We start from the raw sequence: 14,276 nt of genomic DNA on the forward strand, positions 1-14,276 counted from the left end.
GGTTATTTTATGGGCATTTAATTAAGTAATTCATTTTCTTATTTATTCACTGCATACCTACCACTAAATAGTAACAAAAACATGAAAACGAAAGTAACGCAGGTACCCGTATTTTCTAATGAATTGATTAATATTTTTTAGTTACGGAACGTTACTCTTACTTAATTTTAATAAATATTTTACATAAAGTTTCTCTTATAAATTCTAACCGGTAGTGATACGGGTATTTTGATTTGTTTAGTTAGTTAATTTCGATGTTTATGCATAGGTAGTGATTTATTGGATCACTAATAAATTATATAACAAGACTGACAATCCGTTAAAAATGTTAAAATACCCAAGATACCTAATCTACGTAATGCCGAAAATTTCGTAAAAATGTAGGTAAACAAATACTTATTTGTTGTTGAGAATTAATCCTCAATGTTTTTCTAACGTATTTGTGATACATGTAACGTACTGTACCTACGTGCCTATATAAAATAAAAGTTACAGTAAGTGTAAATAGGAGAAGGTAATTAAGTACCTAACCGTAATATCACCCGTGAAATGCAAGAATGCATTCACGTGATTACTGTTTACAATCTGCAGTACAGTGCCCATTCGCACAACGCTAATCACTGATAACGTCAAACTGCCTTGACCCCATACCCCATCATACGTCATAAATGCACATTAGCTAAACAAGGAATTTATAATGAAGCCGACTCATACTTTTTTAGCTTGCATATTTCATATTTATAAAAATAGCAACATCGCAGTTTCGCAGTGTTACCACCATAAAAACGCTAGATTCAATGTATTGAATGAATCGTAGAATCGGTTGGAGTACCCTAGACACACACACCAACAATAGAAGCTTAATTTGTTTGTGTGTGAGTTTTCTGTAATGCGACCGTTGCTTGCTGGAATGGGCCAATCACAACGCAGGATTTTCTCCATGCCCATATATGGTAAAGCAGTCTGTTGCGACGAGTGGGGAGGTCAGGCGAGTCCATATTTTATCGATGGTCTTGAAACATTTTGTTGTTCCAATTACAAATACAGAACAATTGACTGACATTTAATTGTCAAAATTATCAGTTGACATATTTTGAAGGCCGTTTTATCCGCCATAGCGCCTTATTTCTTCGGCTATTTGAATTTATTTAGCACCATACTGAGGTCCGTTGGGAAAGTCGATTATACCGCGGCGCCGGCGTAGTGAAGCAAATCGACCTCCACGAGCGCGCGACAGAAACCGGCCGGCATTTCTCACGGATCGGCGATTGCTGTAGACGCTGTAGTATTGTTCTCTGTACGCTGCTACTTTTCCTGGTAAGTCATGATTATTTATTGCTTTGTGATCAATGACCCGTACTTTATAATTAACGATTTGTAATATTGCTGTAAAATAAACTGAAATAAAAAGTGGTTTTACCGAAAAATCGTCAGTTGTAGGGGTTAGGTCATGAGTGTCATGAGCATGACTAAAGTTTTATTCTAATTTCATAACCTGATAACAAAATCATTACGCTGAATTGGTAATCTGACGTAGGCATTTACGTTTATCTTGTACTAATGATGTTTTTCGTCTGCTCCGCCGTCTGATACGATTTGAATGAGATTTTTTGGAGCGATGCCAAGATTTCGAGACGGTTATTTACTTAACGTAGTCAAAGATGCATCCAATTAGACTGTGTAGTGTGGACTTAGTAGGTAGAGAGGGTGAAGTGAACTATCCTTCGCGTACTCGCGTAGTCATGTATGCAATGTGTGTTCTGTTGGAAATCTTGTCGTTATCAAGAGGCGGCGGCGCTATCAGAGGGGCGCGGGGCGAGCCTCGACGCGCAGGCTCCGTGCAGCGCAACACCATATATGGTAACGAAACCTCACGTAGCGTGCGATTGGCCGAGAGCCTGCGGCGCGGGGCCGGGGCGCCCGATAACCACTTTCATTTATATACTCCGCGGGCCGCGCTCCACGACATTCCACGAAGTGAACTCGAGTTGAGGCGTTGTGCAGCATTACCGAGGCTGTGCAATCAAATTAATTTATTTTATTTATAATAGGATATTCAATTAAAAGTAAGTTGATGCAGCATCTAGTGTGTTCAGTGATGAGTGGTACATGGATCGAGTGTAGTGCGTGCGGTCAGTGACACGACGAAGGGCTAAGGGCGGATGTCGGTTGCGGTAGGGCGTGGTCGAGGATCGTGACAGTGCTCCCGAATTATTTAAAAATAATCTCGCGATACAATTTGAAATTTTCGAAAGTATCGGCGGCACCCCCCGCGGCCATCTGCAAAAGGCGGTCAACCCGCAGCCGCGTCAGCCGCCACGTTCGCGCCTCGCCTCTAGATCGAGCCTTATTTGGTTTCAGTTCGCTTTGCATCGCCCACTTGTGTCCCGATAAGGCTTCGTGTGCCTTCTGCCCACGGCTGCACTCATTATTTACTACCAGTCGAATAAAAAGTTGCCGTTTGTAAGTCTGATGAACGAACGATTTCTTATTAGACTAGAAGCCAATCTTTTTAACGATAATTAACTTTAAAGTAAGGGCCTTATTTGTAATGCTTTAATGGTTATTTTCTTCTTTCCAGACTAAATCACAATGTGCGACGAGGAAGTTGCTGCGTTGGTAGTGGACAATGGGTCCGGCATGTGCAAGGCCGGGTTCGCCGGCGACGACGCGCCGCGCGCCGTGTTCCCGTCGATCGTGGGCAGGCCGCGCCACCAGGGCGTCATGGTCGGCATGGGACAGAAGGACTCTTACGTCGGCGACGAGGCCCAGAGCAAGAGAGGCATCCTCACCCTGAAATACCCCATCGAGCACGGCATCGTCACCAACTGGGACGATATGGAGAAGATCTGGCACCACACCTTCTACAATGAACTGCGTGTGGCGCCCGAGGAGCACCCCGTGCTGCTCACCGAGGCTCCCCTCAACCCCAAGGCCAACAGGTACGTGTTTCGCCCACGCTATAGAGTGCTCGCCACTAAGTTGTCTTGATTCTTATCAGCTGATAATGCCCTCTGAACGCGTTGCTAACGAATCGTTTTCTTTTCCAGAGAGAAGATGACCCAGATCATGTTCGAGACCTTCAACACACCCGCCATGTACGTCGCCATCCAGGCCGTGCTCTCGCTGTACGCGTCCGGTCGTACCACCGGTATCGTGCTGGACTCCGGCGACGGCGTCTCCCACACCGTGCCCATCTACGAGGGCTACGCGCTGCCCCACGCCATCCTGCGTCTGGACTTGGCCGGTCGCGATCTCACAGACTACCTGATGAAGATCCTCACAGAGCGAGGCTACTCCTTCACCACCACCGCCGAGCGAGAAATCGTGCGTGACATCAAGGAGAAGCTCTGCTACGTCGCCCTCGACTTCGAGCAGGAGATGGCCACCGCCGCCTCCAGCAGCTCGCTCGAGAAGTCGTACGAGCTTCCTGACGGTCAGGTGATCACCATCGGCAACGAGCGATTCCGTTGTCCCGAGGCTCTCTTCCAGCCCTCGTTCCTGGGTATGGAAGCTTGCGGCATCCACGAAACCACCTACAACTCGATCATGAAGTGCGACGTCGACATCCGTAAGGACCTGTATGCCAACACCGTGCTGTCCGGTGGCACCACCATGTACCCCGGCATCGCCGACCGCATGCAGAAGGAGATCACCGCGCTGGCTCCTTCCACGATGAAGATCAAGATCATCGCGCCCCCAGAGAGGAAGTACTCCGTATGGATCGGTGGATCTATCCTCGCCTCCCTCTCGACCTTCCAGCAGATGTGGATCTCGAAACAGGAATACGACGAGTCCGGCCCCTCGATCGTGCACAGGAAGTGCTTCTAAGCGGCTCTGGTGGCCGGCTCGAGGCCGGCTGCTGAGCTCGGGCTTGTAATCACCGTTAATTTAATTGTACGTAAGATATTATTGTAATTAAATCGTAATAGTGACGGCAACCGGCGCGCGGCGCCGCGGAGCGCCTCCGCCGCCGGCCTCGGTACTGCACTCGCCAAAGGATCTTTTGTAATATCATGAATGAATCTCATGAATGTATGTGCTGAAACGGATAAGACTACTTTCTTACTAGGTCATTTATAAATTATAAAAAATAATGAAAAATACACGAAAAAAATTTGAAAAATTAAAACTAGACTTTCACTTTCCCTGTTTGAAATCGCGCGATTCCTCTTGGTCTGCGAGAGCGATGGCCGACATTGACCCATGTACAGAAATAGACAAACTTGGCTGCGCGCAGCTCAAGGAAATCTGTCTAGCCAGCCCACATAAAATACTGTCGCATATTTGCTTCATAACCAATGTAAATTTCATACTAGCGTACGCTAAGCTATAGAACAAATGTAGGGAAAAGTAACGCGCATGTAAATAAAATAAAGCGATAGCTATCAATTGTAAACTTGGGTAATGTTACTTTGTGCCGTATCCGAAGGGAACTTTAGCCTGTATCTGGAGAAATACCTAGACGCGCGCGGCAGTGTCAACTCAAGTTCAAAAAGAACTGGCGTTGCTCCAAAAGCTTAATTTCTACACTTCATTTGTTTTCTTCGCTCAGCGTGTAGTGATTCTATTGGTTCTTACCAACGCACTTCTCTGGTGGAAACCCAGCCTTAAGGCTTCGTCACACAGGCGCGTTTTCTGGCGGGACGTGAGCGGGGCGCGCCGCCTTTACATATAAAACGCTCACGCCCCGCCCGGAAAACGCGCCTGTGTGACGGAACCTTTATATCCATAATTTACTTCGTGGTTTGTAAACAAGTATGTTATTTAGTAAACGTAGTACTATTATTTCATTCTGTGTAAAGTTAACATAATAAAACAAACCCATATCATATTTCGATAAAACTTTATTCCGAACATCACAAATATTTCCACGTAATTATTATAAGATTTATTAAAAACATTTAGTTATTATCAAAAAGAATAAATAAAGTGGACTCAGGAGAAATAGTTACTAAAAGCTGTAAAATATTCTCAGGAAACTGGTGTTGCGATACATGTGCAGGAAAACATTTTTATAATTAATTATAATACATAAATAGCTGCTGATCTCATACTATTCCTTTTATTCAATATCTATTAGCTTATAGTCAACATTCGATATTTCATTTTTGTGCAACGTTAGACCGATTTTTGTAAATGACATGATTATAACACACGTTAAGGCTCCATCACACAGCCGCGTTTAGCGGGCGGCGCGTGAGCGGGGCGCGCCGCTTTTACATATATAACGCTCGCGCCCCGCCCGGAAACGCGCCTGTGTGATGGAACCTTTAAACTAAATCAAACATCATTGGACACAATCTTGTACGGTCCTCTGCAGATATAATTATACGGACATGATTTATATAGGTATTGTATAGTAACAGGATCTATTCTGTCTTGGAATTAAATTATGAAGTGTTAAGTAAACGGCCCCAGTAGGTTAGTTTACAATACTCCTACAGTCTAATAGGTTGATATCACTAAGTATATTCTATGTAATATTGTCAATAGTTTTCAATTCTGTATGCGCTTGGTTAACAACTATTTTAGGAGGTTCAGTTTGATTTCACGCTATACGCAGGTATTGTAGATGGATAAACAATTAGTAAGGCACTTGATGAGCTTACTAAGTATGTACCTACAGGATTACAATGGTGTTAGTGGAAATTACTATTTCTTTGCATTGCCATTTACTTCATATTTACAACAATAACACATCTCCCGTTCACAAGCACCCAATAACAAAAGGTCAATTTAGAATCGATTCAATATTTGGTATGGAGATTGCACGAATAGTTTAGGACATTTTAGGATTTGTTGAAATTATGGTAACAGTCACGTTAGTATTACATACTTGGTCTGTGTTAGGTATATTTGTCAGTGTTTAGATATTTAAAGCATTTTAAGCGATAGTTCAGGTCACGTAGGGCCAGAGCCGAGGTCACACTTTTGTCTGTAGTTAAGGAAAATACATCACTATTTGTGCCATTTTCAACCAAAAGGGTACTTATGTCGGTTGCTAATAAGGCGCTTTTTCCATATAGCTTCAATTTTATCGACAACCGACAATGTGGTACCCCTTTGGTTGAAAACGTCACATTTGTATGAAGTATATATAAATATTATACGTAATACGTAAATATTAATAGGAAATGATCAACTTCAGATACTGTGATGATAACATACATAAATATTTGCAACCAACTTGTTTTTAACTAGATGACGAACACCCATAAAACGATATAGATATCAATATGTTAATGCAATATTCTAACTTACAGCTACTTTCGAGAACAACCTTATATAAATAATTTGAGTTTCAAATTAGACATGATTGATTTCGTTCTACTACATCTTAGTTTGAGATAAATTGGTATAATTTACATAGGATTTCTGTGGAGAAAATGATGTTAAGTATTAGAATGATAAGAAGCTTTAATTTCTAACACTAAATGGTGCTTGACAATATTTCAAAGTCTAGACGTATAGTGCATTATTTTGAGGACTGCATAAACGATCAAAATATATAGATAGATGATTGAATTGACACATTTTAGATAATAGAAGTAAGCATGTAGAAGTCTAGACCAAATTAAAAATTTAGTACCTATTCTAGCGCTAATTTAGACAATTTTGAGACACAATTTTATTGAACATCAAACATTAACCCTAAGGCATAAAATATGTTAAAAACTAACCGGACTAGCTCCTTCAATAACCTATATCATTAAGCCTAATCATTTAAAACCATACAAATTACAGTAAAATCTTTTATCAATAACTTAAAACACAATGTAAAATAAAAACCTTATAAATAAACATACAAATTCAGAACTAAGCGTATAAAACGGCATTGTGCGGTATTCCTAATTGTAAAAACGAGATTTTTTTTATAATACATAGTCACTGGTTCTCATAATACTAAGCACATAATTTTAAGTCACAATAGTTAACAATCATACTTTGTACTTTGGACCTTATAATTCTTAGGGCGCAATTACACGGATATATTACCACACTACGTCTATTCACTAGTCATATTCGTACAGTTTTCACTTATAGTTTTTTTCTTCAGTCAGTGCAAGTTTTAGGCTAGCATTCAAATACAGCCTGGCAAAAAAGAGTACAAATTAAAAACTGGCAACACTGTAGTGTCGTCCCTTTCATTTCAATTTATATAGAGAACGGGACGACACTACAGTGTTGCCACTTTTTAATTTCTACTCTTGTTTGCCAGCCTGTAAAATAGAGAAGTATGGTGTAGTTGATGTGAGCTTAGTAGTTCTCCTTTAATATGGTCATTTCGCGTTGTGTGTTGGCAAAGCCATTTTAGCACACATAACTATATAGTATTCATCTCTTAAATTTCATTGTGGTTTTCCGATGATGATTAAAACTATTTGGCAACGTTTTAACCAAAACTTACACTGACAACAACCTATCAATTACACTTTCACTTTATGTAACATGTTCATTGGTACATCGACTCCTCCAATGTTGATCTTGAAATCAGTCATTCAAAAACACACATTGTTTTCAGCAACTCACAACACGTAATTCAAACCGGTCAGTTTGTACACTTCTGCTCGCTCCCCCAGAGTAAGAGCAATCGCTACGTCTCGCTCTCGCGTATGCTGTCCTCCGTGGCCGCGCGGATGTCGGACAGAGGGTTCCCGTGGACCCTGAACCTGAAGAAATAAACATTGAATTATGGAAAATGAAACCACTAGCTTTCGGTGAAGGAAAACATTTGCAAGGTCTGTGTATAGCCGGGTTGAAATTCAAAGGTGTTTGTGAAGTTCCCAACCCAATTTGAGCCAGCGCGTAGATTAAATGAAGTGTGTCAAGCAGTGGGACGTACATAGTCTGTGATTTATTCATATTCTTCGCTAGCCTCTGCCTGCTTGTTACTAGAACAGTCATCTGAGACCAGAGGGCTAACAGCGAAAAACTTATCTCCCTCCCTTCCATATTCGTGCAAAGAGGCAGACAACTAAATTTCGATAAAAAGTTAATGATCCAGTTAAGTATGATGATGTTTTACCTTGTATCCTTAAATGTATTTCTTTTTTGTCCAATAAAAAAATCCAAGTTTACCTGTAGACACACGTGTAGGTGGGGTTGCCATGGTTGCTCTCGACCCTCAGCTCTATGATGTCGTAAGCGACGGGGTACTTGACGCCGCCGATGTCGGTGAGCTTCGGGTGCTGCACGGGGAAGTACTGTATGGCGGTGCCGTTCGCGTCGTACATGTAGTTTCCGAACAGGTGCGGCTCCGGGTCTTGCTCGCCGTGGAGACCCTGGGATTAAAAGAATACAAATAACTTCAGTTTGACATGAACCGTTTGCTACTTGCCTACTGTGAATTAGAACTTCATAGATAAAACTACAACTGCATAGGAATGGAATTCCTTGCCGGCGTCTATATTTCCGTGTTCTTATAACCCGGCAACCTTCAAATCAAGAGTGAACAGGCACTTTCTGGGTGAGCTCGCTCCATCGTAGGCCACGTCTACGCCTCGGCTAGTCTGTGGCCATGAATAAGCGCATTCATAATAATAAAAAAAAATACTTTTTAATGTTAGATATTTTATGACCTCCAACTGAACTGAAATTATATACATAACATTATTTAATGAGTTAGACAACTATTATAAATATTCAATATGAATTCCAATACGGATTACTATGGCGTGTCAAGCTGTGATATAAAACCCTGATACTAAAATTACAGTTCGTATAGGCAACTTTCTAAGCAATCATATTCTTTTGAACCAATTTCATAGTAAAATGAAATCGGTTGGACGAGTGGGGATAGCAATTGTCAAAGGTTTTTATAAAATGGTATGGATTTCCCATGTTTTAACGTTTACGAAATGACGCCAGCACAGGTCTCTTCAAATTTGGCTTAAAGACCCATACAAATAACAAAAAAATAAACAGAATTTGATACTATTCATAGGATTGACAGGAGAAACCTACGCTGTTGCTATCTGTAAAAAACATTGATTGGCCAACTGCATTGGGGCAATAGCACTGTAATTTTACTACCTGGGATATAAAAACAAGGTTCAGTTGAAGTGGTGTATCAATGCAAATAAATAATTTCTGATTTGTGTGACTCACATAGACGGAGAAGTTTTTAGGTGCGGACTCGATCTTGCCGTCGACGGCGAGCAGCCGCGACATGTGCTCCAAGGAGAAGCCCGTCACCTCCACCACGGCGTATGTTCGGACCACTGAAACATTGTGTTTTATTGTTATGTAATTTAAGAAAAAAAAATCTACACGGTCATAGCCGAACGGTAATAAGTCTTTGGCAAAATTATTGGTACAAGCTTTTGTCGCTGATTGTACTTTTCTTTCCACAGGCAACTAAAACTTATCAAGACAATTCTGGTTGCGTTGCGTTGTTTTATCACAGAGTTCCTATGGCCACCTCCTATCTCCATCATCAGATCAGCTCGATGGTACCATGGGTTGTCACCCGACTTACATAATTATGTATGCACATTTTAAAACATTGCAAGTTAATAAAAAGCTTTTAATAAAAAAACCACCACGTTTGCACCACATTACTGATATGCGAATGCACACATCACATATTATTAGAAATTTCTACTATTACCAAATTCAGGACAACATACAAAGCTGGTTAATGTTTGTCATATGGCAGGCCCAGGACTAGTGAGTTAATATTCTGGCACTCACCCAGGTACCCGGGGAAGCCCTGGAAGGCCCAGCACTCCGCAGGCATGGCCCCCGGAGTGAGCGCGAACCGCGGCGACGTGTACACCCACCACACCGGCAGGCCCAGCACAGAGTACTGCTTCGTCTTGATCTGGTACAGTTCCGTACATTTTGTTGATACCACTTGTCCGCCTGGAAGAAAATTAGGTCACTTTAAATTACAAATAGGGAGTATTACTGCAATGTTCTGGCGCCAGAGTGCAGCACTAGCTCCTATAGTAAACCATAGAGTAACTTATACATACTGTGCCTTAAACTGTTTTTTTGACAAGTTTTCACAGACAATAAAATATGATATTGATGCATCAAGGCGGTTTGTTAACAAGGGCCTACCGGGAAACGCGAAAATCGACATTTAGTTATCTGCCTCTTTATCGCTCGAATATGCAAGAGTGATAGAGGTTAGATAACGAAATTTCGATTTTCGCGTTTCCCGGTAGGCCCCCAGATTGTGACGGATAGTGGTAGTGGCGCCTTCTACGCTCTAGTTTCGTGTAATATTCCCTATTGCTTGCTTACGCGGCTTAAGCTAAAGACTCGGGTTCGATTCTCACCTCGGCCACCGGTGGACTGGGTCATTTTTTTCTTTAGTGTACGATATCTATTTCAATTTATAATTTATGACTCAAATTGATTCACTCAGTCACTCACCTGCGGACTCCAGCGCGTAGTCGACCAGCCCAGTCTTATCCGCGTCATACACGTCCAGCATCCCGGCCACGATCCTCCTCACCGCCTCCGCGTCAAACTCCCCTCCGCCCCCCTCTCTCCTCACCTCCACCTCCCGCACGTACTCCTTGAACCTCTCCACGATCACCTCCAGCTGCCGCTTCTCGAACACGGCTAGATACTCCTGGATCAAAGATCTTATCTTATCCTCGTCCATCTCAGGCTTCCACGAAGATATGAGCCGCTCGTGTATCTCTATGCTCATTCGTTGCATCTGCTCTTTGGTAATGTAATGCTTATCGAAGTAACTCTTTAATTTGGCAGCGACGGCTTCACTGTTGCCGTCGGCGTTGATTATTTGGACTAGATTGTTCTGTAGATATTTTATTGAGTATTGTTCGATTTGTTGTTCGAGGTTGTCGAACTTGGACAGTTTTTGGTCGAAGTATTTGAGTCTGGTGTCGACGTTGAGCGCCCAGTCCTCTAGAGCGGCGACTCTTCTCGTCAAGTCCGAGTCTTGGATTATGACGGGAGGTTTGTACGTGTCTTTTATTTCTTGAGGCATTATGTACTCCGAATAATTGTAACCTGTAAAAAGAAGTGTGATTAGTAAAAATAGTGGTTTTGACTGCTCTGTCCTTCCCGATAGTACAATAGCTATAATATAATAAGGTATAGGCGGGGAAGGACAGAGATATATGAGTGATAGTAATACAAGAGCGACTCACCTAAAGTGTATCAGAACATCTTTGTAAGGTGACCTCTATCCTTCCCCGGTTTGTATCGTGGTGGAAATAAAACATTATTGCGTAGGAAACTATGTAATTATGTCATAAATAGCCCGTTTACACTATTATGAATATTGACATATATAAATATATAGACTGCGCAAATTAGATACCAACCCGAAATATAATGTTGAAGCATATCAAAGCCGCATCCATTCAAGAATGTAACGAAGATTGCGTATGCTGCTTAAGAAAAAAATAACCTTTTGCAAAAGTCGGTGACTTGGTACTTCCTTGGTATCCTTTTAATCTTCCATTGGTTACGCCTTTAAGGCATACCGTCAGGAGGGCCGTGTGCCTGTTTTGCACCGTCGTAGAATAACATCAAACTAGTAGTCCTATTCCAAGGAACACTTAAGCAACTTTGATATGCGAAACAAAATTAAAACTTAATCTAAACTTAAACTAAGTAAAGCAATGAATTTACTGAATATAAAATAATATAATTTGTGACGCCATCAGCGTTATTTAAATTAGAATAACACAAAATTCTTTAATTTTTTAAATCAAACCGAATTTATGACTAGGGGTTAAGTCTTTTTGAAAATTAGCATTTAATTTTAGTCACTGAAGAGGACAAATATTTAATTCTTAAGCTAATTTAACCTCTTAGCCGCTTTTCGATGTTTGTGAATATGTAATAACGACTAAATTTAATATCATAAAACCGACTTGTTTTAGATGGTACTCTGGATCACTGTAGCTACGTCTGTAACTTAGTTTATTAAAATTTATAATTAAAAAATAGTTTTGATCTCGACCGAGATACCACAAAATAAGAAAATAAAATTTGTCGTTCTTTTCACGTTTTACAAATACTACTTGTAACTACAGTTATACGTATGTAGGTACAGTAGACGTGTGTGGCGGCTAAAAGGCCAAAGTACAGGTACAGAACAATCGATTAAAACTCCAAATTATGGCCACTTATTACTTCAAAGGTACATAAGGTTTTTAATTGCAATTAAATAAATAATTTAAATATGTATTTTTCACTGGATAATACTATTTTATGAACATGGTATAAGCAGAATATGTTATTATTTTAAATATAAATTAAACATCAATTACAACATTGAATAATTTATGCGAATATTGCAATGATAATAATAATTCGTATATTGGTACTCTGAACATAAAATATTTTAATGACAAATTTATAATTAATTAATTATTATTTAATTTAAGAGTGCGTGTAAGTAAAAGAAAATAAAAAGCATGATTATAATCGTCGTAGACATTGATAGCAAACAAACATAAAATATTCCCTTACACACACTCTCTCAGAATATCAGCTACACACAACCAAACACCAGAGCAATGAAAAGGGCTCAATGAGTTTTGCCAGATTCTCAACATAACAAATGCCAAGCGGTGTACGTACTACGTATTGCGGAAATCTATGAGTATATGGATTTTCAGGACTCTTTCTGACGAGAGATACAGAGTATATGTTATTTCCATGGCCATGGAATTAGTAGTAAGTAGCAGAAAGTATGGATAGATGTTATAACTCGTTTTGTGCGAAATGCGTGGCGAAGAACTGAACTTTTACGAGTTCATATTGTTTGATATCTAATAATGTACCAGTTTTCATTGCCCTGAGTTTTGAAATGTACACATAGTTTTATTGAACATGTCCCGCATAAAATGCTGCATAAATGGAACTTGTGTAATAATTAAGTACTATATTTACTGTAACCTACAGCTTGTACGTCTTAGTTTGCATTTAGACCGAAGGTTTCACAACCTGTTCATCACTGGGTTCAAACTTAACATAAAGTAATTATTTACTTGCATTTTTATACTCGTTATTCTGTTATGACATTATAATGTTTGCAAGTACTTAGGATTGATTAAAAATTCGTGTCATATTGGTGAGTTCTGTGTGACGGGTTCTATAAAACACGACCGAAGATACCGTTTTACAGTAACACGAGAATTGTATTAGAATACAGAGAGAAATCATCAAAAGCCGACATGGTTGGGATTTGTGACGGACAGAATTTTAAAATCTGGCGACCTTTTTCACAGTTCACCATTATATTTTTTATAACTAACATAATATATCTTATATTGCCTAAATGCAAACTAAATAGTACAAACAGCAACACTCCTAACTGCACATCGGTGGACCTTAATACAAAAGGCATCCACCGATGTACAGTTAACATTGTGGGCGATGGTACACGTAGAACGAAAGTGACAGTGTAGTACTGATCCTTGTCTCTAATGTTGTGATAACCCTTTTTATATTCAGTGGTCCTAAAACCTTAGTCTATCCGATTTTATTTCTATCTAAATGCACATTTCACACAATTATTTTTTGCTGCCAAGTTATAAGTTATCTAGAAAATAGTCCAACATGAAACATTTAAAGAGTTGAAAATGTTGAAATTACTCGTACTCGAGGAATTTCTCCGTGTGAAATCTCTAGCTGGAATTACCGTGTACAGGTTTTGAAATGGTCGCCAATAAAGGATTGGTCGGTAACCGGTTACCATAGAGGCTTTACGCTTATCGCTGGCGTAGTAAAAAAAAGGGTCCGTCTAGAAGATATCCCTGCGCCGTGACAACATGTCCCTGCGGCGTGACGGTGAGCGGCCCGCGGTGTATGGGCCCGCTGTGCACGTCGCTGTGGTTGTTGTGCTAGGAGCGCTCCGTTAGTCACCCCAGCACGCCGCGCCAGAAGCGCCGCATCTCCTCGTAGCAGCTTTCAGCCACCACCTTCATATAGTCAGACGCGTCTGACATCCTGTTGTGCACGATGTCTCGGTACTCTACGTAGGTTTTGGACACTTCGGGGAATTCTGGAAGGTTCTCCCGGATGTCCGGTAGGGTGATGTTGATGTCCGGCAGGGTGATGTTCGGGAGGGTGATGGTGGGGAGGGAGGGGGTGTACTCGGACAGGTCGAGGTGGAAATCTTTAAAGTTGGGCGCGAGAGTGTCCAGGTTCTCGTACGTGTAGTACGCTGAAAGGAATTCGGCTCGGTTACTCGTCGGTTCGAATCGGAGCGACATTTGCGCGAGTGTGCTGTGTGAATAAGACAAGCTTTACTCTCGTGGTGGTGTTATCAGAACTTG

At 40.8% G+C, this 14,276-nt stretch overlaps 2 protein-coding genes across 3 annotated transcripts in view; one reads left to right on the plus strand and one right to left on the minus strand.

Annotated features, from left to right (window-relative positions):
• The first annotated feature begins 1,914 nt into the window (after positions 1–1,914).
• LOC134791217 (actin-5C) lies at positions 1,915–4,132 on the plus strand. Its single transcript, XM_063762191.1, has 3 exons — positions 1,915–2,066; positions 2,582–2,942; positions 3,051–4,132. The coding sequence occupies exons 2-3, from the start codon at positions 2,593–2,595 to the stop codon at positions 3,829–3,831; spliced, it is 1,131 nt and encodes a 376-aa protein (XP_063618261.1). The 5' UTR covers positions 1,915–2,066; positions 2,582–2,592; the 3' UTR covers positions 3,832–4,132.
• A 3,117-nt stretch (positions 4,133–7,249) lies between these two features.
• Positions 7,250–14,276, minus strand: part of LOC134791219 (klaroid protein-like) — a 29,439-nt gene continuing 22,412 nt past the window's right edge. Inside the window, exons 8-12 of one of the 2 annotated variants that reach the window (XM_063762194.1) lie at positions 10,387–10,992; positions 9,697–9,867; positions 9,112–9,224; positions 8,083–8,285; positions 7,250–7,673 (exon numbers count right to left, since the gene is read on the minus strand). In XM_063762194.1, coding sequence (XP_063618264.1) covers positions 7,598–7,673; positions 8,083–8,285; positions 9,112–9,224; positions 9,697–9,867; positions 10,387–10,992 — 1,169 coding nt within the window. In that variant the 3' untranslated portion in view covers positions 7,250–7,597. The remainder of the gene's footprint in view (positions 7,674–8,082; positions 8,286–9,111; positions 9,225–9,696; positions 9,868–10,386; positions 10,993–14,276) is intronic. The other variant, XM_063762193.1, reaches the window with a different exon arrangement.

This window comes from Cydia splendana, chromosome 6 (genome assembly GCF_910591565.1).
Source record: "Cydia splendana chromosome 6, ilCydSple1.2, whole genome shotgun sequence".
Lineage (NCBI taxonomy): Eukaryota > Metazoa > Arthropoda > Insecta > Lepidoptera > Tortricidae > Cydia > Cydia splendana.